This window comes from Lissotriton helveticus, chromosome 1_1, assembly GCF_964261635.1.
Source record: "Lissotriton helveticus chromosome 1_1, aLisHel1.1, whole genome shotgun sequence".
NCBI lineage: Eukaryota > Metazoa > Chordata > Amphibia > Caudata > Salamandridae > Lissotriton > Lissotriton helveticus.
In genome coordinates this window covers 32,545,079-32,572,349 of record NC_136057.1, presented here as the reverse complement: position 1 = coordinate 32,572,349, position 27,271 = coordinate 32,545,079, and the positions used below count along the sequence as shown (strand labels likewise).

The 27,271-nt window shown below is 52.1% G+C and overlaps 1 protein-coding gene across 2 annotated transcripts in view; it reads left to right on the top strand.

Moving 5' to 3' along the window:
• The first annotated feature begins 11,925 nt into the window (after positions 1 to 11,925).
• Positions 11,926 to 27,271, top strand: part of LOC144819699 (arylsulfatase A-like) — a 99,590-nt gene continuing 84,244 nt past the window's right edge. Inside the window, exons 1-2 of one of the 2 annotated variants that reach the window (XM_078677546.1) lie at positions 11,926 to 12,007; positions 12,257 to 12,504. In XM_078677546.1, coding sequence (XP_078533672.1) covers positions 12,290 to 12,504 — 215 coding nt within the window. In that variant the 5' untranslated portion in view covers positions 11,926 to 12,007; positions 12,257 to 12,289. Of the gene's footprint in view, positions 12,008 to 12,149; positions 12,505 to 27,271 lie in introns of those variants that run through there. The other variant, XM_078677503.1, reaches the window with a different exon arrangement.

Below are 27,271 nucleotides of genomic sequence, written 5' to 3'. Positions count from 1 at the left end.
GGCCTCCCTTATTGAAGCCCCACGCCTGCTGAGGTCCCCGTAAGAAAGGAGCCCAGGAGCAGTCGGTGAGTGGGGCCTTGGTTAGACTGTGAGGAGGGTAGAGGGCAACGGGGTACATTGTCGGTGACCACCCCTGGGACTGTGTTACCTTATCAGGTGCCCCGTCTGGCAGAGGGCACCTGCAGCTTGGGTCCCAAAGGTATTGAACTGCTCTGACGTTCCGACATTTGACTGCCCCACCAGATAACTCAGGAGCAAGCAGGTGGCCCTTACTGAATTTCTTTTTAAGGTGGAGAGCCTCATCCCCTGTCGCAGAGATAGATCCCAGAGCTTGGTCATCGGGCTCACCTGAGCAATTGGGCCTAAGGGCACGCCCCATAGAGGTTGGCTTGAGTGGGCCAGGAGGGAACAGATGCCTAGGGAGCCTTCATTAGATGATGCACCAGTGTGGAGGATTAGGCTCACGCTCATGGTTTAATGCCTAACATTGCTCTATAATGTGTATGCCTAAATGTTCATGCGCAGGGTTGGCTGTTGTGTACACCCTGATGTATTATGCTTATAGTGATGCCAGCGTTCTGCCTGATGCTTGGAGAAGGTTCCATGCCATTGGTTATACCCCCTGCCAAAGAGGAAACCTTGATGTGTCTTTTATTACAGGTGCTCCTGTCTGGTTCATATGTTATTGATGGGTTTTCGGCCCCTTGATTAAGGCCTGCTCTGCCTGATGTTTGATGCCCCTAGGTTTATGGTAGAGGAAGCCTTGCTGTTTCATTACAGGTGTTCCTGGTCTATGAATATGGCCCCTACCCGATGTTAATGCTGGGTGATTTATGTTCTGTTCACAGGAGACGCCAATGCAGGTCATACTGTGTACTTGCCACTGATATTGCTAATGTTTCATTTTATGTCAATCCAATCACATTCTTTTTGATTTCGGCCACGGACTCATGGACTCAACCATTTTCTTTCCATTGTCCCCTTGTAAATAATCCCCCCTTGATACACTTGGCTCTGGTGCCAGTTGGCGCCGTGTTGTGATACCACTGTTGATGCATTTTTGCCTTGCAGGTTGGAGATACTAAACTTCTTAATTTTCCAACTCAAGCTGGTGTCCCGCCTCTTTTGTGGTGTGCCTGGTGTGTCATCTGTGGGTACTGCGTGAGTGCTTCACATGTCCTCGAAGGTTGGCCTGCCCGCTTGGTTCCATGCTACCCCCTTGGAGATTTGGGTAACCCCATTTCTTACATATCGCAACTGGTTCTTTTGTAAAGCGCTCTGACACCTTCGGGTATTGTTTGCGCTATATAAAATTGCATTAAATAAAATAAATAAATAAAATAAGAGACAGACTGGCAAAGAAGCGTGGAAGAAGGCATATTTACCGCCTCACATTCTGAAACCTGCGTCACCCTGCAATGATATATAATGCTTCATACCAATACCTGCGGGCTATGTAAAATGGCACGTTGGTAAACAAGAACATTAGAAGTGTCTGTAAACAAAACCTGAATGTTACCTGATCTAATGCTTGCATATGAATCACCACTGTGTGATGACACTTCTGGCACAGGCTTTCCCGAGTACAAAGAACTTGACTGTCTGGCTCCTTTTCCCCTCTTGTTCTTCCTCCGTTGGGTCGGCTCCCTAGTTTTCTTTGGACTTGGCCCTTGTAACTTTTGGACTGGAACTTGTGTGCGCCCCGCCATTTTGGGACCCTCTCCTGTTGTCGCTCTTGTCCTGGGTGCATCTTGCCATGTTGAGATGGTTTCCATCGATGCCCATGACCCAGGTCCGCCATTTTGTTGATTCTTGTCCTTTCCTTTGGTCCCTTGGATTCCATCCTGCTGACCTTCAGACATTTCACTTACGCTGGACTGCCTTATATCTTTCTCCCCATCAGGTTCCCCTCTCTCCTCTCACCAATCTTAGCCTCCAACTCTTCTCCCCCACATACCACTCTCTACCCCTTTTTATTTTAATTATTATTATTTTTTTTTTATTTCTCTTTTCACTCTGTAAATATGTGATATATACTTGTCCAAGCCAAATCGCTGGTAAAATGGAATCCTGAGAAAATATACTATTTGTATATATATTACCTACTGGCGGTCGCCAGTAGGTATATATAGTTAGGATTTTTTCTCTATGGGATTTTTGAAAATTCTATGTCTAATAACTTTGGCGTTTGTGGACGGAATTGGCTGAAATTTTCAGGAAAATGGCACATTTTGTTTCTGAGCAGCCCTTGAAAATTTGGGGGGGGTTCGTCAAGGGGGGGCCGAGAAAAAAGGGGGGTCCCAAAACGTGTTTTTAACATTGAGTTTTCCATAGGGCGGTTGGCCTCACATTTAGCCCGAACGGCTGAATGGATTTGCACGAAACTTGGCAAAATTGTAGGGACTGGTAGCCCGATGTGCCTTTTGTAGGTCTCAATATATGTGCTCCAGTGGATTTTGAGAAATTAACGTTTAAAAAAAGATATATATCTGTAACAGCGGACCGGGCAGCGTCCCAGGACGCGTACTTTTCGCGCAACGGAGCTTTATGAAGCGAAGCTGATTGGTTCTCTGGCGTCTGTCAACATTCCAAAAAGTCCGTAGCGGCCGCCATCTTGTCTCTCGGTAGGATCGAGAGACAAGAGGAGGCCAAAACAAAGGGGGAAATAACCATAAGTGGGCATAGTAGATCCTCGCTGACCCCCTAGGTTTGATGTGGAGGTTTTAAAAGGGCCCCGCGGGGCAAAAAAAATAATAATAATAATAATCGAACGGCTGAATGGATTTGCACGAAACTTGGCAAAATATTAGGGACTGGTAGCCCGATGTGCCTTTGCTAGGTCTCAATATATGTGCTCCAGTGGATTTTGAGAAATTAACGTTCAAAAAAAGATATATATCTGTAACAGCGCTCCGCTTCGCGTAACGGAGGTTTGCGAAGCTGATTGGTCATTCTGTCACTGGGCTATAGTTGGGCTACATCTGGCTGATATTTGGGCTACATTTGTTTTTTTGTGTGTCTGGCGGCCATCTTTGGGCTACATTGGGCTACATTGGGCTTCATTGGGCTACATTGGGCTACATTTGGGCTCCAACATATATATAGGCCAATGTAGCCCAATATATATTTTTCAAAGTTAATTTTCGTAAAAACCACTGGAGCATATATCTTGAGACATAGCAAAGGCACATCGGGCTACCAGTCCCTACAATTTTGCCAAGTTTCGTGGAAATCCATTCAGCCGTTCGAGCTAAAAGTGAGTCCAACCGCCCTATGGAAATGAAGGAAATGAATGGGTAATTTGTAATTAGCAAATAGCTAATCGCAAACTAGGAATGGTAAAGAATCGCTATTTATTCCTTAAAGTTCGCTATTTAGGAAATGCAAAAAACTTTGATGATACATATGGCGGTTCATCTCTAACAAGATAAGAAGCATAGGGATACATTTATGATGACTGGCGCATCACCAGGGATGTGTTAGTCATTCTGTGCCACTGTTCCGTCACCTATGGTGTGCTGCATTTACAATGCGGCGCATCATGGGGCAAAAACAGCACAGATGCGTGATGTATCTGTGCCGTAAAGGTGGCGCATTGCTGGAGTTGTATCGCAAGTGTGATGAAGCTCCAGCAAGGGTCGGGGGTGCCCCTGTCGCAGGGTTTCTGTTCTCACACAGAACTGTGGACAGAGGATTGGAACCTCGGCGAATTAGGGTGTCCCAAAACTCACGTTAGTAATCAAAAACTCCTTAGCAAGCTAGGTACAGTGTCACATTGGATATAACAAACTCTCAATGTTTAGACAATCCAGAATATGAACTTATAGTACCTCAGGATACGTGGAACTCATGAACAGTCGGTCGTTATATATTCTTAGAAACCAGAACATGGAGTTAAGAAGAACACATGTGTATTTGAAATGTTTATTTACTAATGCCGTCTTCTCAGGCGTAGTATCTTAGATAATACAAGTACACATATTATCAGTAGCAAAATTACCAGCATAGTTACTAGTACATAAAAAGCGAATGGTGATAGTATGTTAACATGCTGTAAATGAATAAGAGTTAGCAACACTTATAAGCAGCCGCGGGCCGTGGAGGGAGTTACGGTGAGGCAGGGAGGCGGGGAGGGGGAGAAGCAGGGTGGAGAATACAAGTACACATATTATCAGTAGCAAAATTACCAGCATAGTTACTAGTACATAAAAAGTGAATGGTGACAGTATGTTAACATGCTGTAAATGAATAAGAGTTAGCAACACTTATAAGCAGCCGCGGGCCGTGGAGGGAGTTACGGTGGGGCAGGGAGGCGGGGAGGGGGAGAAGCAGGGTGGAGAATACAAGTACACATATTATCAGTAGCAAAATTACCAGCATAGTTACTAGTACATAAAAAGCGAATGGTGACAGTATGTTAACATGCTGTAAATGAATAAGAGTTAGCAACACTTATAAGCAGCCGCGGGCCGTGGAGGGAGTTACGGTGGGGCAGGGAGGCGGGGAGGGGGAGGGGCAGGGTAGAGAGGGCTCCACCCTGCTTCTCCCCCTCCCCGCCTCCCTGCCTCACCGTAACTCCCTCCACGGCCCGCGGCTGCTTATATCTCACCCTCCCTAATACACATATTATATTATTTGCTTAGAAGGTCTCTTTGTGTTGGTTTAGGGCGTGCCCATACTTTAGTGTCTTAGATTTGAAGGAATCACATCAGCATACACCAGCTCTCTCTTCATGTGAACCGCATCAACTGTTGTGTATGTGTGTTCGGCAAAGCAATATAAAACCCGCCTCATGCCCAGAATTGGCAGAAGTTGCACTTATGTTATGAGTATGAAGTCGTGGAGATCAGACCTCATAACAATTCTGTATCGTGTTGTTCTTGAAACTTTAGCACTCGCTGTACAGATATAGTTTAACAAGCAAAGCAGATAGTAGAGCAATAACATATTATTCTCATGTAAACCACGATGAACTATTAGGTGGAAAGCTAAAGCAACAACTAAGTGTTGTGTGCAGAAGTTGCAAAAAAGGAAAAATGGCGTTTAAACCGGTAATGAGCCCATGCTAACTTAACACGGTGTAAAGATATCCAGGACCTAGATGACACCTCCCCATGATCCGGAAACGAACTGAATAAGATAATAGAAGTGCCATCTCATGAGAGCAGATTGCAAGTTTATATGTGGACGGTCCGCAAGGTAAAGCATTAAAAACTAGGAAAATTTAATGCTAAAGAAAAATAAAACAGCCAAGTACTTTATCGAGTCTTAAGCCAATAGGCAAGGTAAATAATAAAAACTTGACAAATAAGTCAATGAATTGTCAATGAAATGCTAGTACTCAGCATATCAAACATGAAAAAGGTCTATGACATAACTGTGTATGCAAAATAAGCTGCAACAGCCTCCAATAGGAAGTCACCGTCTTCATCCGAAAACAGTTCAGCCATCCAATTTAAAAGCGGAAAAGAACATACGTGCTCTCCCAGCACCGGATCCTCTATCACCATCAGAGGACAGCTCGGTGGGTTTTCAAGAAAGCTCTGTTCCAAGAAAGACTGTGCTGCCGCCAGTAAATTCCAGGGACCAATTAGTCCATGCATCAATGCCACAGCCATAATCCTTTCGCCAGGACAAACCAACTCGTGAGTAATGATAGGAGTCATCAGCTGATTAAAGTCGACGTCAGGAGAAACCGGTCCGCAGAGACACAAATCAATGGCCCAATCGAAATCACAGGTCAGGCAGTGAAATACAGGCTGGACACAGGTGAAGTAGGAGAATCGAAAAGATAATCCATATGCCGTGCTTAATATCGCCAACGGCATTGTGCCATAATATTCTAGCATGCGATTGCGGAACAGTGTCAGCAGCTGCAGGGTGGGAGGTTGCATAGGAGGGACATCCATATTTAAAAATGTAAAAAAGCACAAGAGCGTCCGCTGGTAATGCAAGTAAAAATGCCAATCCACGAAGCAGAGTGGAGAAAATAGAATGAAAGAAAGCAGGGATGACTCCAAAGATTTTCTCAAATGAAGTCACGAGACCACTGGTAACAACTTTAAAAAAGTGCGCCAGGGCCTTTGTGGAGGATGCGTTAAAGATAGTCCGAACCATCTTGCTGAAATTGAAAGGCAAATCTGAATTGAAAAGGGTCTGCACCTCTGTACGGGTGTTCGCTATGTGAAGCACGAAAGTTTCACGGGCCGAACTCAAGGCCACCTCTCTCTGAGACAAAAGAGCTCTTATTCTTGCCATGCCGTTGAAATCTCTCCCAAGGTTGGTATTTGTGGCCAGATTGAAAACTCCCTATGTTCATGTGTGGGAGGAAATAGAACATTTCTGCAGCAAATAACCCGTTCACTTACTGTTACGATAAAAGGAATACTTTTAATTAACTCAGAACAATCTTCATTATTGAGCATCAAATAACTACCATTTTCCAACAACTTGAACGTGGGGATGATGGCAGGAACTGGCGTGCCTTGCAACACGCAAGCCATATTTGGTCGGTGTTTGTTGCATGAACCGTGTAACTGTATGTGCCTACACATTAGTGAATGATCTGGCGTCTCAGTGCATTCCTCTCCATTCAGATAAACTTCTTGATCATCTTTGAAACATCTGTATGTGTATGGAAGCGACCAGACCTCATGAAGAAAAGCACTACCTAAAGGTTCATAACGACCTATTGGTATATATTTCATACAATTTGAAAACTTATATAAAGCAAAAGGCAGCGTTATTAAACCGTGGATAAGGCACGTTGCCAAAAAACCCGCAATCCTCTGCTGATGATGTCACTGAGCATGTCATGAATGATGTAATATGTGACATCATCAGCAGTGGATTACGGGTAATAGTATCTCTAGTTTACTCCCCTATAGCTGTCTTTCTTTTAACATAAGTGTCTGTTTCCTTCCCTTATACTTACTGTTTTTGGTTCGCTTCCGGTTCGCGTACCGGCGAGCGAACTGGGAAGCGAACTAAGAGAAATAGAGGTTGGCACAGTTCCAAATATTGTACCAATTTTTTAATAACGGGGAGGTAGTTCTGAAAAGAACTTTATTTTTATTGTTTTTGTTGTTTTATATTTTTTTTATTATTTTTCAGAACATTTTTTTACTTTTTTTGAATTTTTCTGAACAGTTTTATATTTTTTGGGGTTTTTCTTGGAGGGGGCAATGAAAACGATTCATTGTAAAGGGCTCAACAGGAGCAACAAAACAAAAAAAAAGTATTTATTATTTTGGGCGTTTTGTACAAACTTGCATATGATAGTCAATAGCTCTGTTGATCAGAGTGATGCTTCTTTCTCCGTAGCAAATGAATCCATCGCAAAATACGCAGATGTGTTTTACTTCACCAAATCTCATTTGTATATTTGGCACCATCTCCCTGCCCTCTGGTCCCGTTACTTCCGGTACAACAGATCTTCTGGCCATAATAGGGAGATTATCTAGGTCGTTCCGAAACTGTGCAGCACTGTAGTTGTTAGGATGCCACCTAGTCATATGGCGATGCATTGTGTAGTTTCCGAAACTGTATTTTTTCTCGGTTCCTCTGGACAGTCTATCTTGACATATAAGGCAAGTTACGTATCTTGCATTTACTTTTTTCTGACCTTTGGGAATTTTAAAAAATTGCCAAATGAAGTTTTCTTTCCGGTGAGACGTCCTGGGTTCCTCAGGCAAAAACTGCCTCTCTTCCTGCTCTTCCTCGTCTTCCTCTTCTTCCTCTTCTTGCTGAATTATAACTTGAGCAGGTGGTCCACTCTTCCTTGGATGTGGTGGAGGTGGTGGGGAAGCACCAGCTGAAGCTACTAAAGAAGCCATTGCTCAGTGATCACAAAGGGTCTTTCTCTCACAATGATGAAAGTCAGAGTGAGGAAAGAAGGAGGGATTTTCATCATTTGGGAAAAACAAGAGTTCTCAACCAATGAAAAGTGTTCATTTTAGATTATATGACCTAGTCTTACATCATTAGGAAACCAAAAGTGAAATGAACCAATGAAAAGTGTTATTACCAAGTCACATGACTTGCTGTGTTTACGTTAAGCGCTTTGCAGGGCCTCCCGGTTTGCTTCCAGAAACCTGCGCTTTGCGACTCGCTTCGCATACCAGTTCGCTAACGTAGCACGTCATATGACGTATCACGCGACAACGTGAAACGTCATGCGGACGGGAGGCGTCACGATGTTGTTTTCTAACGCGGCACTTGCGGTAAAGAAACGTTTACCGGCTCGCGGTCTATTTCGCGGCATCAAGGTCAGCTAACGGGAAGCTTCCCGATTCGCGAAGCGGGAACGAAGAAAAAAAAATATTTAAAAAAAAAATTATTCATAAACATATAAAATATATTTTTGGATTTAAAGAAGAATACATTTTACAGCTACAGATATTAGCTGTTAAAAAACCAATGAAATTCACTGAAAAAACCATAGGTTATAGACCATATATAGTTAGGAATTAGCATTTACAAAACCTTGAAAATTCACTGAAAAAACCATAGGTTATAGACCATATATAGTTAGGAATTAGCATTTAGAAAACCTTATTTTACTCACACAAAACCATTGAAATTCCATATATAGTTAGTTGCACTAACTATATATCGCGCACCCGCAATCCACTGCTGATGATGTCACATATTACATCATTCATGACATGGTCAGTGACATCACTGATGACATCACTGATGACATCTCAAATGACATCACTGATGACATCACTGATGACATCTCAAATGACATCACTGATGACATCATGACACACCAATACCAGTTACTACATACGCACTCACTGATTCCTACGTCTACACACACATTCACTCATTCACCCATACAATGACTCATACATACAGTCACTTATTATTACAACACTATCATATGCACTCATACACCTATGCAGACAGTCACACACTGCCACTCATCCATGGAGTTACTCACACACCAAGTCAGTCCTGTAAAGAATCAATCACACTTCCATTTCTTCATCTATACAGTTAAACACAGAACACCATACTTCAGTGACATCACTGATGACATCTCAAATGACATCACTGATGACATCATGACACACCAATACCAGTTACTACATACGCACTCACTGATTCGTACGTCTACACACACATTCACTCATTCACCCATACAATTACTCATACATACAGTCAGTTATTATTAGAACACTATCACATGCACTCATACACCTAGTCAGTCCTGTGAAGAATCAATCACACTTCGATTTCCTCATCTATAGTTAAACACAGAACACCATACTTTTCACACATATACTAACACATACTTACTCTCTTATACAATCACTGATACAAGTACACATTGATATGCACAGTCACACACCTCCCAGCCAGCCACACACACACTCAGTCTTCCATACATCCAGTCATTCTTCAATATGTAAAACGTATTTAAACTTTACAAAAACACACAGACACTAGATGATGTCATCAGTGATGTCATTTGAGATGTCATCAGTGATGTCATCAGTGATGTCACTGACCATGTCATGAATGATGTAATATGTGACATGATCAGCAGTGGATTGCGGGTGCGCGATATATAGTTAGTGCAACTAACTATATATGGAATTTCAATGGTTTTGTGTGAGTAAAATAAGGTTTTCTAAATGCTAATTCCTAACTATATATGGTCTATAACCTATGTTTTTTTCAGTGAATATATATATATATGTATATAGAGATAACTCTAACCACTAGTATAGTAGTAGACTCTTGTACTCACTACCATTCCTATGTGACTCTTAGAGTTATTCCATTTGTATCTCTTCCTTGAGTGGCTTTACAACTTGTACATTTGTAAAAAAAAATCCTGTTTGTATCTTTTATGTAACTCGTGATCCTAAATCCTTATGTATCGCAACTGGTTCTTATGTAAAGCGCTCTGAAACCTTCGGGTAATGTTCGCGCTATAGAAAATCACATTAAATAAATAAATGAATAAAAAGCTTATGGCGAGGCAGACACGCACATATCTGGTGACCTCCTCTTATGTACACACGCGCGTGTCATAGATGTGTGGCGAGGTGGCCCGCACATATCCGGGTGCTTGTGCAAACACGCACACAGCTGCGTGGACATTCACTCTGCCACCTCAGTGACCACCTCCCCCCCCCCCCCCCCCGCCCTTCGGGTCTGGTTCAACCGGTCCGGCAGCCCTGAGAGGCCGCCTCCAGGCGCTACCTCCGCCCCACACCTGGGCATGGGGGGAGTCAGCGCCAAGAAACCAGGCGGGAGCGAGTGTGGGAGGAGTGTGCAGGGGTGCTGGGGATCCCCTCCACCAGGGGGCGCTCCTCCCCGGCCCCCACCGGCGCAGCCAGTCCAAAGGCCCATTGGGGGACAGCGCTAGGCGCTCAGACTCGAGGCGCTTTGGGAGAGTCACAACAGGTGAGGACAGGTGACCTCACACAGGACAAGAGAGGGGGCAGGGATAAGGGGAGGGCAGGTGACCTCACACAGGACAAGAGAGGGGGCGGAGCTAAGGTGAGGACAGGTGAACTCACACAGGACAAGAGAGGGGGCGGGGATAAGGGGAGGACAGGTGAACTCACACAGGACAAGAGAGGGGGCGGAGCTAAGGTGAGAACAGGTGAACTCACACAGGACAAGAGAGGGGGCGGAGCTAAGGTGAGGACAGGTGAACTCACACAGGACAAGAGAGGGGGCGGAGCTAAGGTGAGAACAGGTGAACTCACACAGGACAAGAGAGGGGGCGGAGCTAAGGGGAGGACAGGTGAACTCACACAGGACAAGAGAGGGGGCGGAGCTAAGGGGAGGACAGGTGAACTCACACAGGACAAGAGAGGGGCGGAGCTAAGGTGAGGACAGGTGAACTCACACAGGACAAGAGAGGGGGCGGAGCTAAGGGGAGGACAAGAGAGGGGGCGGAGCTAAGGTGAGGACAGGTGAACTCACACAGGACAAGAGAGGGGGCGGAGCTAAGGGGAGGACAGGTGAACTCACACAGGACAAGAGAGGGGGCGGAGCTAAGGGGAGGACAGGTGAACTCACACAGGACAAGAGAGGGGGCGGAGCTAAGGTGAGAACAGGTGAACTCACACAGGACAAGAGAGGGGGCGGAGCTAAGGGGAGGACAGGTGAACTCACACAGGACAAGAGAGGGGGCGGAGCTAAGGGGAGGACAGGTGAACTCACACAGGACAAGAGAGGGGGCGGAGCTAAGGGGAGGACAGGTGAACTCACACAGGACAAGAGAGGGGGCGGAGCTAAGGGGAGGACAGGTGAACTCACACAGGACAAGAGAGGGGGCGGAGCTAAGGGGAGAACAGGTGAACTCACACAGGACAAGAGAGGGGGCGGAGCTAAGGGGAGGACAGGTGAACTCACACAGGACAAGAGAGGGGGAGGGGATAAGGGGAGGACAGGTGCACTCACACAGGACAAGAGAGGGGCGGAGCTAAGGGGAGGACAGGTGAACTCACACAGGACAAGAGAGGGGGCGGAGCTAAGGGGAGGACAGGTGAACTCACACAGGACAAGAGAGGGGGCGGAGCTAAGGGGAGGACAGGTGAACTCACACAGGACAAGAGAGGGGGCGGAGCTAAGGGGAGAACAGGTGAACTCACACAGGACAAGAGAGGGGGCGGAGCTAAGGGGAGGACAGGTGAACTCACACAGGACAAGAGAGGGGGAGGGGATAAGGGGAGGACAGGTGCACTCACACAGGACAAGAGAGGGGCGGAGCTAAGGGGAGGACAGGTGAACGCACACAGGGCAGGGTGTGGGTGCGCTGACAGCAGGTTGGCGGGTATGTATGTATAAAAAAAAGCAGAAACAATCAGTCAAATAGGAAAGTGAAACACAAGCAGGAGCAGGAGATGAGGTCAGAGCCGGAAGAGAGGGAGAGAGAGGAAGAGACACAGAGAGAGAGGGAGAGAGCTCTTAGATAAGGATGAGAGGAGGGGGTAGGCCCTGCAGACAGCGAGGGGGTGAGAGGAGACGCTTGTGAGGGGCCAGAGAGGGGGGGGGTCAGAGAGGAGAGAGGGAGGTAGAGTGGGGAGGGGTGGGGAGAAGGGTGTAGAGGTGAGAGTACAGTGTGGAGGGCGAAGAATAAGGAAAGTGTGGGGGGGGTAAAAAGGGCAGTGAAAGTTCTGGTTGGGGGGTGAGTTCGAGGGTCCCCATAGAGCTCTCAGGGTCAGGGGTCACTGAGCCTGGAGTGAGGGGGTGCCCTGTTGTACGAGGCTGATGAAGGAAGCTGTAGTAGGGACACTCTTTTAAGGCCCGGCTCTGGACAATGACTCCCCTCTCGGTGCTGCCCCTGCTCCTCCTCGCTCCGGGGGGGCTGGGTCTGCCAAACATTCTGCTGCTTTTTGCTGATGATTTGGGGTACGGCGACCTGGGGTGCTTTGGCCACCCAACCTCAGGGACGCCCAACTTGGACAAGCTGGCCAATGGGGGACTCCGGTTCACCGACTTCTACTCCAGCTGTCCCGCCTGCAGCCCCTCCAGGTGAGCGCACGTGTCCCGCCTGCAGCCCCTCCAGTTGAGCGCACGTGTTCAGCCTGCAGCCCCTCTAGGTGACCGCACGTGTCCCGTCTACAGCCCCTCCAGGTGAGCACACGTGTCTCGCCTGCAGCCCCTCCAGGTGAGCACACGTGTCCCGCCTGCAGCCCCTCCAGGTGAGCGCACGTGTCCCGCCTGCAGCCCCTCCAGTTGAGCGCACGTGTTCAGCCTGCAGCCCCTCTAGGTGACCGCACGTGTCCCGTCTACAGCCCCTCCAGGTGAGCACACGTGTCTCGCCTGCAGCCCCTCCAGGTGAGCACACGTGTCCCGCCTGCAGCCCCTCCAGGTGACCACATGTGTCTGCCCCTCCAGGTGACCGTATGTGTCTGGCCTGCAGCCCCTCCAGGTGAGCGCACGTGTCCGCCCCTCCAGGTGGCCGCCCGTGTCCACCCCTCTAGGTGTCTGCACGTCTCTGCCCCTATAGGTGACCGCACGTGTCTGGCCTGCAGCCCCTCCAGTTGAGCACACGTGTCCCACCTACAGCCCCTCCAGGGGAGCACATGTGTCCAACTCACAGCCCCTCCAGGTGACCGCACATGTCTGCCCCTCCAGGTGACCGCACGTGTGTGGCCTGTAGCCCCTCCAGGTGAGCGCACATGTCCGCCCCTCCAGGTGACCGCACGTGTCTGCCCCTCCACATGACCGCACATGCCTGGCCTGCAGCCCCTCCTGGTGAGCGCATGTGTCCGCCCCTCCAGGTGACCGCACGTGTCTGCCCCTCCAGGTGACCGCACGTGTTTAGCATGCAGCCCCTCCAGGTGAGTGCAAATCTCCAGCCTGCAGCCCCTCTAGGTGAGTGCACATCTGCAGCCTGCAGCCTGTCCTTCCAGGTAAGTGCACGTGTTTTGCCTGTAGCCCTTCCAGGTGAGTGTATGAGTCCAACCTGGATCCCCTCCAGGTGAGTGCACATATCTGGCTCACAGCCTCCCTCCAGGTGAGCGCACGTGTCCAGCTTGCAGCTCCTCCAGGGGAGTGCACATGTCCAGCCTGAATCCAGCCCCTCCAGGTGAGTGCATGTGTCCAGCCTGAATCCAGCCCCTCCAGGTGAGTGCATGTGTCCAGCCTGAATCCAGCCCCTCCAGGTGAGTGCACGTGTCCACAATCTTCCTGAGTTTCGTCATGTAGGCTACTTGACGAAACTTGGGAAGATTGTGCGGCGAGGCTTTTCCAAATACAAAAAGGGCATATTACAGCCCAAGATCTTGCGACAACCTAAAATAGGAAGTATTCAGTGGATTAAATACGTACAAAACACGACGCGCTCTTCTGTTACAACAAAGAACTATTACTTATCTAGAATTCTACAGGGTGAGACGATTCTCACATGAGACGTTTGTACACTAAGGGGGTCATTAGGATGACGGGCGGACTTAGTCCGCCCGCCATCCTATCGGAATTCGGGACCGCCCGCCATAAGGGCAGGGGTTCCGTGGGGGGTATTAGGATGCGCCCGCCACAGTGGCAGGTGCATCCTGTATTTATAACATTGTGGCGGGCGGTGCTCTCTGCACCACCCGCCACAATGCTATAAATGCATGTATACATTTGCATACACAAAGCGGCAGGCACCGTGCAGTGCCTACCGCATTGTATATGCAAATGCAGGGGGTGCCACAGGTACCCCCCGTGTGCACCCCCCACTCCTCCTTCACTTTGGGGGCTCGCAGGGGGCCCCCAAAGTGAAGGACGCATGCCTTTCCGTGGCGGCATCGCTGCCACGGAAAGGCATCTGTCCTGGCCCATCGGAATATGGCTGACGGTGTCTAATAGACACCGCCACCATATTAAACCTTTTCCACCCCGACGGCAAGGCAACCGGGGCGGAAAAGCAGCGGACGCTCTTTCCATCTGCCGCGGTCCACCCCAGCCATACTAATATGGCGGGGGGGATTCAGGAGAGGATCGCAGGAGGATTGCCCCTGCCAGGCTGGCGGTCGCCATCCTAATGGACCCCTAAGTCTGTACAATACAATGAAACACGCGTCGGCTGCCGGTTCAACATTTAAAAGGAGGATTGTCATACCAAGCTGACTATTCCTACCCACATTGTTATTGTGTTTTCAATTTTAAACTTGTGATTCAAAATTTGGTGATATATTTATAGTAAATTGATACAGCAAGAACTGAATTGATTCCCTGCTGGTACTTTGAACTGATTTGTGCTAAACAACTATATGAATTGATATGATAATTGTACTAGAGTGCCGGGGTTCATATATCTATTTCACGGATCCTTAAAGGGTGGCGGCTATGGGCTATTGCCCACTTTGCACATTCCTTAAAACATCTCTCGCTAAAAGTATACAAAGATAAACAAATCAAAACGAGGAAAAGATATCAAACAGAGAGGGAAAGACTCTGAAGAATAGCAGAGATTGATAAATTACAGGTTAGAAGGTGTCTGTGAAATGAGAGAATATAGACAGGTGCAAAGGAAATGCAGCCAGTTTCCAACAATATCCTGCACATTTAATCAACTGAAACTTCAGCCTGTACTTGGCCTCAGAGGTGATTGTGAACAATTAAATCAGGAGTTCATCTCTCAGTACTTTCTTGAAACCTGGATTTGAGGAAATGGTCTGGATGTGAGGGACAAATGAGTTTAAAATTTCAGGGTCACAGCCTGAGAGGGAATTATTTAGCATGCCCATTTTATCAAATTTGGGGACTTCAATGTGAAGGTCAGTGTTCTGAAGTGGACGAGTGCAATCACAGAGCTTCAGTTCGTTGGCAAAGTACTGAGATGGATCGGCGTGTAAAATCTTATGAAGAATGCAGGACAGTTTGTACATGAACCTGTCTTTGTTAGGAAGTCGCATGGATCTCCCTTTGTTAGGAAGTCGCATGGATCTGCCTTTGTTAGGAAGTCGCATGGATCTGCCTTTTTAGGAAGTCGCATGGATCTGCCTTTGTTAGGAAGTCGCATGGATCTGCCTTTGTTAGGAAGTCGCATGGATCTGCCTTTGTTAGGAAGTCGCATGGATTTACCATGGTTAGGAAGCCGCATGGATCTGCCTTTGTTAGGAAGCCGCATGGATCTGCCATGGTTAGGAAGCCGCATGGATCTGCCTTTGTTAGGATGCCGCATGGATCTGCCATGGTTAGGAAGCCGCATGGATCTGCCTTTGTTAGGATGCCGCATGGATCTGCCTTTGTTAGGAAGCCGCATGGATCTGCCTTTGTTAGGAAGCCGCATGGATCTGCCATGGTTAGGAAGCCGCATGGATCTGCCTTTGTTAGGAAGCCGCATGGATCTGCCATGGTTAGGAAGCCAGCCTAGAGATGACAGGGCAGGGAAGATGTGGTAGATGCAACCAGATCCTGAGGCGAGCAGCAGCACCCAGAACAGATTTGAAGGGGACTAGATGAGTGTTAGGGATGCCGGGAGGAGAGGCTTTCCCATAGTGAAGCCTGGAAAGGATCCACGCTTGGATGTCTCCTTTAAGGTCTTGCTCAGTCAGGAAGAGTTTAATCCCAGAAAATAGTTTTTGCTGTAAGAGATGTGTCGGTGAAGGATGAATCTTTCAAGTACAGTTGGGTTTCGCTAGCGTATTGGTGGTAGGGTAAACCAGAGTACTTTAAGAGAGCGCCTAGTGGTTGGAGTAAAGATTAAACTGAGTGGGAGCTGGCACAGATCCTTGTGGCATGCCCTGAAGAACAACTGCAGGCTCAATCTTCACCATGTGCATACAATTCTCTTGTAAAGATGACTACCATGTATGTAAACGTTTTGAGTATGGGTGAGGATTTCAGGGTTGATGGTGTCAAAAACAACTCGTAAGAGATCATGGAGAATCAGAAGGCACGAGCCAACACTTTCCAAGATCACGAGAGCACCACCAACATTTGCAGAATGGTCCCTGTACTCGACCAGCTGTGAGACCAGACCAGTACTTGTAGAGCAGACGGTTCTCTTTCATCAATTGGATCAATTGCACATTGACACCTTTGAAAGGTTTTGGCTCGGAAGGAGGTCCTAAGGTAAGCAATGGTTTTAGGTCACAAGTAGATCATTAGTAGGGGGAAGAGTTAACCAATTTTCAAGCAATCATGGAAATAACCCCTGGGGTAGAGAATAATGCATGAGATTGGCCCCGTGGGGCATGAGAACGTTTTGCATCTCTTTAGCCGTGTGTGCGGGAAGGGATCTAAGGAAGTGAATAGAAGGCTTGAGTTTGGAGATAAGATGACTGTGCTCTGGCTATGAGAGGTCCCTGAACATTGATCAATTGTTGGGTGTAGGAAATGGGACCCCCGGCCGGCCAGGGCTTGCGCCCCAGCCAGTCAGAGACCGCCACTCCTATATAAAGTCGACCCCTGCTCGCCCTCTAGGTAACGCGGCGCGGGCAGTCGGGCCTATCTCGGAGGACATGTGTGAAGCATTTGCGCACGCACCCACCAACAGCAACATCCCAGGCCCCCCCACAAAGGAACTCCACACGAAGTATATATGAAAATAGTCTTTGTATTAGACAGGACACATAGGAACATACACTTTACAATGTGCTCAAGGCACGGCAGGGGTTACCGGGGAAAAGGTACAGGGCAGGGCCAAGGGACCACTGCCCGTGGTACGCATCTGATGGGACTGGCATTAGAACACATATCCCCTGGGAGCTTCCTAGAACTAGCAGTAGAACTCACTCTGACCAGGGATCACATACATGAGACATCGGGTATTCAGGAGGGAAGGGACAAGGTACATAACACAACAGAGGCCCCCATCAGCAGGGCAACACATAATAATTCTCAGCATCACATTGATATCAGTCCGTAGTACCCCCTAGGCCAGATGACCTTCCTGGGGCAAGGGCGCCTTAGAGTCTCGATGTCCAGGGTGGGCTGCAAGGGGCCCGGGGCCAACCTAAACGTGGCAGCGGCCCACGAAGTGCTGGGCCGCTGAGGGACTTGGACGTAGCCTTGCAGGCTCAGAGGGACAGGGGGGCAATGGTGGAGCCTCTCGGGGCTCAGGGATTACAGCTGGAGCCTCTCGGGCTCAGGAAGACAGGGGGGGGCACGTGGTGGAGCCTCTCGGGGATTACAGCTGGAGCCTCTCGGGCTCAGGAAGACAGGGGGGGCACGTGGTGGAGCCTCTCGGGGCCCAGGGCATCGTGGGAGCCTCGCTGGGCTCGGAGCAGCAGCAGGATAGGGGCGGAGTCCCTCTCGGGGGACTCGGTTTTCAATCAGAGCCTCTGGGGGCTCGAGGATCACGGGCGGAGTCCCCCCTCGGGGGATTGGGGCCAAGTTGGGGCAGCGGAGTCCCACTCGGGGGACTCGGCATCACTGGGGGCCCCACGGGCCTCTACACACATTTCTGCTCGGACCGGAGGGGAGGGGCGGCCACCGACAATGTGGCCCGACGCCCCGCCTCCCCTCCAGCAGCACTCACCGGTCTGGATGCGCCAGTTGCGGCGGCGCTGGCTCCCCCTCGCTCTCCGGGGCTCCCTCTCGCTCCTGGGGGCCCCGGGGGGGGGGGAAACAGCGGTCTTCCGGCAAGCAGGGGTGCGGAGTAGGCTCCCGCCGCCCCCTTCCTCCTCGCCTCTCTCGCCAGCCGGCCCCCAAGCTCCCCGGGCCGCCGTCCAATCACAGCGCGGCCCGGGGAGACGTCAGAAGCCAAGCCCGGGCCGCCGTCCAATCACAGCGCGGCCCGGGGGCGGGCTTCACGGAGTGGTCCCGGGCCGGCGGCGGTGACTCGGGAAAATGACGAGGGCCAGGCCCCCCTCGAGATTGGGGGCCATAGCGAGGTAGGCACTCGCGGGGGGAGGTAGAACCCCCAAAGAACAGGGCAACTGCCGGGTGGCACCGGCTTGGTGAAGGTAGCGCTCACAGCGCTAGTGCCACGAAGGATGCGCTCCAAAAGCGCTAACAGGACAGAATGCAGCGCTCTAAGCGCTAGGGTCAGAGGAAAGCACTCCCAAGCGTTAGGAGCGGGAATGAGCGCCCCCAAGGCGCTAGGTTAGCAGGAAAACGCTCTCAAGCGCTAGGGCCATAGCTAGCAGAGACCCCAGGAAGCCCAGGAGCCCAGCAGATCAGGGGCAGAGCAGGGCCCAGGGAGGCACGCCCTTCCCTGAGCCCAAGCAGCAGCACGACCCAGGTAGGGTCCCAAGCAGGAAGAAGAAGAGAGAGAGAAGAGGGCCCACCCTCCTTTTATACAGGAGCTCCCTTTGTCTCCAAAAAGGGGCAGGCAGGGAGAGAACCAGCTGGAACTGGTTATAAGGAATTTCTTGGTACTGGCCAGGCTAGGGACACTGGACGCACCCCCAGGGGGGTGGGGCCAGCCTGGTGGGGGAGGCCCAGCCGGCTTCAGCCAATCATGCGCCAGCACACCTACTGCACACACACACCAAGGTCTAGAAGTGGCATTTCCCTTCTAGTCACACGCATGCCGCATACATCATTTTGTAGCATTCAACCTCACGAGTGCACACATACCAAACACGGCCCGGCACGCCCCACGCATCAGGAACCACCAGAGCCACATACATCCCCCATGCATTCCTATGGGCGGCAGGTCTCTCTCACCACACACACACTCAGAAGGGGAATCACCATCCCCCGGACACCTATAATAAGCACAAAACTTCAGGGGTGGACCCGCCAGATGGGCCACGTCCAACACGTGCCCCTCCCAGCCCAGACGCAGGGCAGACCAATCACTACCGTGATGGACTTCCCTGCGGCCGGGCGATAGGACGTGGACGCGGCCCGCACTGCCGGACCAACAGACATACGCAGACTAAAAAAAGAAAATGAAGACATAGGCCCAACCAGGCTACCCACCTGGTACTCCTTAGTTGTCCATGACTAGGACCAGGCCCTAAGCCATCCAGATACCCCTGGTCCCTGCTAATCCGAAGTGGGGGCGGTACCCCTGGCCCACAATAGCCATTCTCCACTCCCTTTCTCAGTGTAGCCACGACTACCACTGTTCCTTCCACCTAGGGTCCGCACCCTCAGGTTTGCCAGAGGTCACGGGCAAGAATGCCCCACCCTACCTCTACTTCTGAGGTTCCGCGTTCTCCCAGGAGAAACACCCTCAGAACACACTTTCCTACCAGTCTTGGAGCTTCCTCCCTCCACTGGTCTTCCACCTGGGAACTAAGCGTTCAGCTTTCCCCAAGGCAAGCCGCGGCCGAGCCAGCAGGTCTTCCTTGTCCGGGATACAACTTAACATAAATTCAACAAAACGAGCCGCGGCAGCGCCAGCAGGACTCACGGTTCAGCTCTCCCCAAGGCAAGCCGCGGCAGCGCCAGCAGGTCTTCCTTGCCCGGGATACAACTCAACATACATTCAGCCAGGCCGACACCTGACACCTAAAACACCACAAGATGAGCCGCGGCAGCGCCAGCAGGTCTCAGTACAACTCAACATAAATTCAGCCAGGGCGGCACCTGACACCTAAAACACAACCAGATGAGCCGCGGCAGCGCCAGCAGGTCTCAGTGTTCAGCTCTCCCCAAGGCAAGCCGCGGCAGCGCCAGCAGGTCTTCCTTGTACGGGATACAACTCAACATAAATTCAGCCAGGGCGACACCTGACACCTACAACACCACAAGATGAGCCGCGGCAGCGCCAGCAGGTCTCAGTACAACTCAACATAAATTCAGCCAGGGCGACACCTGACGCCTAAAACACAACAAGATGAGCCGCGGCAGCGCCAGCAGGTCTCAGTGATCAACTCTCCCCTAAGGTAAGCCGCGGCCGAGCCAGCAGGTCTTCCTTGACCGGGACACAACGTAACATACATTCTACAAGGGGAACACCTGACGCATAAAATACATTCAGCGGGGTAGGTAAGACACAATTATCGTTGATTCAGCAAGCTCCCCATCCCAGAGAACTTACACTCCATTATTCAGCAAGCCCCCTCTCAGAGAACTTACACTCCATCACTCAGCACACCTCAACATTCATCCATGCACCCTCCCCTGGACTGGTAAGACAGCTTCCACCGCCCCTGATTCCTCAACCTGACCCTTGCGGCACAGGTACCATTACTCTAGGGGAGGAACAAGGACCATATACATTTGAACACAACGATGCAGACACCACTGGATCCCACCCTTCCGGTGAATCCAGAAAACCATATTGTACTAGGGAGATGATTTACCCTCCCAAGCTAGGGGCAACTAACTAACAGTGTACACGCACACTTTTTCCACCGAACAGACATTTAAGTAACCTTTAAAACTTTCCACAGAACAGGTATTTCTATTGTTCATTAAACATTTCCACAGAACAGACATTTTTAGCAACCTGACCTGACCCCATGTGGCGCAGGTATCATTACTCCAGGGAAGGGACAGGGACCATACACATTGAACACAATTACGCTGCCACCACTGGATCCCACCCTTCTGGTGAATCCAGAAAACACATTGCACTAGGGGGTTGATCTACCCTCCCGGGCTAGGGTCACCTAACCAGAACACATTTTTCACAGACCGGACATTTAAGTAACCTCCTAAAAACAATAATCTCCTTTCTTTGCGACCAGTTACAATACAGAGTTTTTGTAGGGAGGCCAGTTATCGTTGTGGTACTGCGCAAACACAAGTCCGGATCCCACCGCTGGCCACCAGTGTAGGAAATGGGACCCCCGGCCGGCCAGGGCTTGCGCCCCAGCCAGTCAGAGACTGCCACTCCTATATAAAGTTGACCCCTGCTCGCCCTCTAGGTAACGCGGCGCGGGCAGTCGGGCCTATCTCGGAGGACATGTGTGAAGCATTTGCGCACGCACCCACCAACAGCAACATCCCAGGCCCCCCCCACAAAGGAACTCCACACGAAGTATATATGAAAATAGTCTTTGTATTAGACAGGACACATAGGAACATACACTTTACAATGTGCTCAAGGCACGGCAGGGGTTACCAGGGAAAAGGTACAGGGCAGGGCCAAGGGACCACTGCCCGTTTTACGCATCTGATGGGACTGGCATTAGAACACATATCCCCTGGGAGCTTCCTAGAACTAGCAGTAGAACTCACTCTGACCAGGGATCACATACATGAGACATCGGGTATTCAGGAGGGAAGGGACAAGGTACATAACACAACAGAGTCCCCCATCAGCAGGGCAACACATAATAATTCTCAGCATCACATTGATATCAGTCCGTAGTACCCCCTAGGCCAGATGACCTTCCTGGGGCAAGGGCGCCTTAGAGTCTCGATGTCCAGGGTGGGCTGCAAGGGGCCCGGGGCCAACCTAAACGTGGCAGCGGCCCACGAAGTGCTGGGCCGCTGAGGGACTTGGACGTAGCCTTGCAGGCTCAGAGGGACAGGGGGGCAATGGTGGAGCCTCTCGGGGCTCAGGGATTACAGCTGGAGCCTCTCGGGCTCAGGAAGACAGGGGGGGGGCACGTGGTGGAGCCTCTCGGGGATTACAGCTGGAGCCTCTCGGGCTCAGGAAGACAGGGGGGGCACGTGGTGGAGCCTCTCGGGGCTCAGGGCATCGTGGGAGCCTCGCTGGGCTCGGAGCAGTGCCAGGATAGGGGCGGAGTCCCTCTCGGGGGACTCGGTTTTCAATCAGAGCCTCTGGGGGCTCGAGGATCACGGGCGGAGTCCCCCCTCGGGGGATTGGGGCCAAGTTGGGGCAGCGGAGTCCCACTCGGGGGACTCGGCATCACTGGGGGCCCCACGGGCCTCTACACACATTTCTGCTCGGACCGGAGGGGAGGGGCGGCCACCGACAATGTGGCCCGACGCCCCGCCTCCCCTCCAGCAGCACTCACCGGTCTGGATGCGCCAGTTGCGGCGGCGCTGGCTCCCCCTCGCTCTCCGGGGCTCCCTCTCGCTCCTGGGGGCCCCTGGGGGGGGGGAAAACAGCGGTCTTCCGGCAAGCAGGGGTGCGGAGTAGGCTCCCGCCGCCCCCTTCCTCCTCGCCTCTCTCGCCAGCCGGCCCCCAAGCTCCCCGGGCCGCCGTCCAATCACAGCGCGGCCCGGGGAGACGTCAGAAGCCAAGCCCGGGCCGCCGTCCAATCACAGCGCGGCCCGGGGGCGGGCTTCACGGAGTGGTCCCGGGCCGGCGGCGGTGACTCGGGAAAATGACGAGGGCCAGGCCCCCCTCGAGATTGGGGGCCATAGCGAGGTAGGCACTCGCGGGGGGAGGTAGAACCCCCAAAGAACAGGGCAACTGCCGGGTGGCACCGGCTTGGTGAAGGTAGCGCTCACAGCGCTAGTGCCACGAAGGATGCGCTCCAAAAGCGCTAACAGGACAGAATGCAGCGCTCTAAGCGCTAGGGTCAGAGGAAAGCACTCCCAAGCGTTAGGAGCGGGAATGAGCGCCCCCAAGGCGCTAGGTTAGCAGGAAAACGCTCTCAAGCGCTTGGGCCATAGCTAGCAGAGACCCCAGGAAGCCCAGGAGCCCAGCAGATCAGGGGCAGAGCAGGGCCCAGGGAGGCACGCCCTTCCCTGAGCCCAAGCAGCAGCACGACCCAGGTAGGGTCCCAAGCAGGAAGAAGAAGAGACAGAGAAGAGGGCCCACCCTCCTTTTATACAGGAGCTCCCTTTGTCTCCAAAAAGGGGCAGGCAGGGAGAGAACCAGCTGGAACTGGTTATAAGGAATTTCTTGGTACTGGCCAGGCTAGGGACACTGGACGCACCCCCAGGGGGGTGGGGCCAGCCTGGTGGGGGAGGCCCAGCCGGCTTCAGCCAATCATGCGCCAGCACACCTACTGCACACACACACCAAGGTCTAGAAGTGGCACTTCCCTTCTAGTCACACGCATGCCGCATACATCATTTTGTAGCATTCAACCTCACGAGTGCACACATACCAAACACGGCCCGGCACGCCCCACGCATCAGGAACCACCAGAGCCACATACATCCCCCATGCATTCCTATGGGCGGCAGGTCTCTCTCACCACACACACACTCAGAAGGGGAATCACCATCCCCCGGACACCTATAATAAGCACAAAACTTCAGGGGTGGACCCGCCAGATGGGCCACGTCCAACACGTGCCCCTCCCAGCCCAGACGCAGGGCAGACCAATCACTACCGTGATGGACTTCCCTGCGGCCGGGCGATAGGACGTGGACGCGGCCCGCACTGCCGGACCAACAGACATACGCAGACTAAAAAAAGAAAATGAAGACATAGGCCCAACCAGGCTACCCACCTGGTACTCCTTAGTTGTCCATGACTAGGACCAGGCCCTAAGCCATCCAGATACCCCTGGTCCCTGCTAATCCGAAGTGGGGGCGGTACCCCTGGCCCACAATAGCCATTCTCCACTCCCTTTCTCAGTGTAGCCACGACTACCACTGTTCCTTCCACCTAGGGTCCGCACCCTCAGGTTTGCCAGAGGTCACGGGCAAGAATGCCCCACCCTACCTCTACTTCTGAGGTTCCGCGTTCTCCCAGGAGAAACACCCTCAGAACACACTTTCCTACCAGTCTTGGAGCTTCCTCCCTCCACTGGTCTTCCACCTGGGAACTAAGCGTTCAGCTTTCCCCAAGGCAAGCCGCGGCCGAGCCAGCAGGTCTTCCTTGTCCGGGATACAACTTAACATAAATTCAACAAAACGAGCCGCGGCAGCGCCAGCAGGACTCACGGTTCAGCTCTCCCCAAGGCAAGCCGCGGCAGCGCCAGCAGGTCTTCCTTGTCCGGGATACAACTCAACATACATTCAGCCAGGCCGACACCTGACACCTAAAACACCACAAGATGAGCCGCGGCAGCGCCAGCAGGTCTCAGTACAACTCAACATAAATTCAGCCAGGGCGGCACCTGACACCTAAAACACAACCAGATGAGCCGCGGCAGCGCCAGCAGGTCTCAGTGTTCAGCTCTCCCCAAGGCAAGCCGCGGCAGCGCCAGCAGGTCTTCCTTGTCCGGGATACAACTCAACATAAATTCAGCCAGGGCGACACCTGACACCTACAACACCACAAGATGAGCCGCGGCAGCGCCAGCAGGTCTCAGTACAACTCAACATAAATTCAGCCAGGGCGACACCTGACGCCTAAAACACAACAAGATGAGCCGCGGCAGCGCCAGCAGGTCTCAGTGATCAACTCTCCCCTAAGGTAAGCCGCGGCCGAGCCAGCAGGTCTTCCTTGACCGGGACACAACGTAACATACATTCTACAAGGGGAACACCTGACGCATAAAATACATTCAGCGGGGTAGGTAAGACACAATTATCGTTGATTCAGCAAGCTCCCCATCCCAGAGAACTTACACTCCATTATTCAGCAAGCCCCCTCTCAGAGAACTTACACTCCATCACTCAGCACACCTCAACATTCATCCATGCACCCTCCCCTGGACTGGTAAGACAGCTTCCACCGCCCCTGATTCCTCAACCTAACCCTTGCGGCACAGGTACCATTACTCTAGGGGAGGAACAAGGACCATATACATTTGAACACAACGATGCAGACACCACTGGATCCCACCCTTCCGGTGAATCCAGAAAACCATATTGTACTAGGGAGATGATTTACCCTCCCAAGCTAGGGGCAACTAACTAACAGTGTACACGCACACTTTTTCCACCGAACAGACATTTAAGTAACCTTTAAAACTTTCCACAGAACAGGTATTTCTATTGTTCATTAAACATTTCCACAGAACAGACATTTTTAGCAACCTGACCTGACCCCATGTGGCGCAGGTATCATTACTCCAGGGAAGGGACAGGGACCATACACATTGAACACAATTACGCTGCCACCACTGGATCCCACCCTTCTGGTGAATCCAGAAAACACATTGCACTAGGGGGTTGATCTACCCTCCCGGGCTAGGGTCACCTAACCAGAACACATTTTTCACAGACCGGACATTTAAGTAACCTCCTAAAAACAATAATCTCCTTTCTTTGCGACCAGTTACAATACAGAGTTTTTGTAGGGAGGCCAGTTATCGTTGTGGTACTGCGCAAACACAAGTCCGGATCCCACCGCTAGCCACCAGTGTAGGAAATGGGACCCCCGGCCGGCCAGGGCTTGCGCCCCAGCCAGTCAGAGACCGCCACTCCTATATAAAGTCGACCCCTGCTCGCCCTCTAGGTAACGCGGCGCGGGCAGTCGGGCCTATCTCGGAGGACATGTGTGAAGCATTTGCGCACGCACCCACCAACAGCAACATCCCAGGCCCCCCCCCACAAAGGAACTCCACACGAAGTATATATGAAAATAGTCTTTGTATTAGACAGGACACATAGGAACATACACTTTACAATGTGCTCAAGGCACGGCAGGGGTTACCAGGGAAAAGGTACAGGGCAGGGCCAAGGGACCACTGCCCGTTTTACGCATCTGATGGGACTGGCATTAGAACACATATCCCCTGGGAGCTTCCTAGAACTAGCAGTAGAACTCACTCTGACCAGGGATCACATACATGAGACATCGGGTATTCAGGAGGGAAGGGACAAGGTACATAACACAACAGAGGCCCCCATCAGCAAGGCAACACATAATAATTCTCAGCATCACATTGATATCAGTCCGTAGTACCCCCTAGGCCAGATGACCTTCCTGGGGCAAGGGCGCCTTAGAGTCTCGATGTCCAGGGTGGGCTGCAAGGGGCCCGGGGCCAACCTAAACGTGGCAGCGGCCCACGAAGTGCTGGGCCGCTGAGGGACTTGGACGTAGCCTTGCAGGCTCAGAGGGACAGGGGGGCAATGGTGGAGCCTCTCGGGGCTCAGGGATTACAGCGGGAGCCTCTCGGGCTCAGGAAGACAGGGGGGGGCACGTGGTGGAGCCTCTCGGGGATTACAGCTGGAGCCTCTCGGGCTCAGGAAGACAGGGGGGGCACGTGGTGGAGCCTCTCGGGGCTCAGGGCATCGTGGGAGCCTCGCTGGGCTCGGAGCAGCAGCAGGATAGGGGCGGAGTCCCTCTCGGGGGACTCGGTTTTCAATCAGAGCCTCTGGGGGCTCGAGGATCACGGGCGGAGTCCCCCCTCGGGGGATTGGGGCCAAGTTGGGGCAGCGGAGTCCCACTCGGGGGACTCGGCATCACTGGGGGCCCCACGGGCCTCTACACACATTTCTGCTCGGACCGGAGGGGAGGGGCGGCCACCGACAATGTGGCCCGACGCCCCGCCTCCCCTCCAGCAGCACTCACCGGTCTGGATGCGCCAGTTGCGGCGGCGCTGGCTCCCCCTCGCTCTCCGGGGCTCCCTCTCGCTCCTGGGGGCCCCTGGGGGGGGGGGAAACAGCGGTCTTCCGGCAAGCAGGGGTGCGGAGTAGGCTCCCGCCGCCCCCTTCCTCCTCGCCTCTCTCGCCAGCCGGCCCCCAAGCTCCCCGGGCCGCCGTCCAATCACAGCGCGGCCCGGGGAGACGTCAGAAGCCAAGTCCGGGCCGCCGTCCAATCACAGCGCGGCCCGGGGGCGGGCTTCACGGAGGGGTCCCGGGCCGGCGGCGGTGACTCGGGAAAATGACGAGGGCCAGGCCCCCCTCGAGATTGGGGGCCATAGCGAGGTAGGCACTCGCGGGGGGAGGTAGAACCCCCAAAGAACAGGGCAACTGCCGGGTGGCACCGGCTTGGTGAAGGTAGCGCTCACAGCGCTAGTGCCACGAAGGATGCGCTCCAAAAGCGCTAACAGGACAGAATGCAGCGCTCTAAGCGCTAGGGTCAGAGGAAAGCACTCCCAAGCGTTAGGAGCGGGAATGAGCGCCCCCAAGGCGCTAGGTTAGCAGGAAAACGCTCTCAAGCGCTAGGGCCATAGCTAGCAGAGACCCCAGGAAGCCC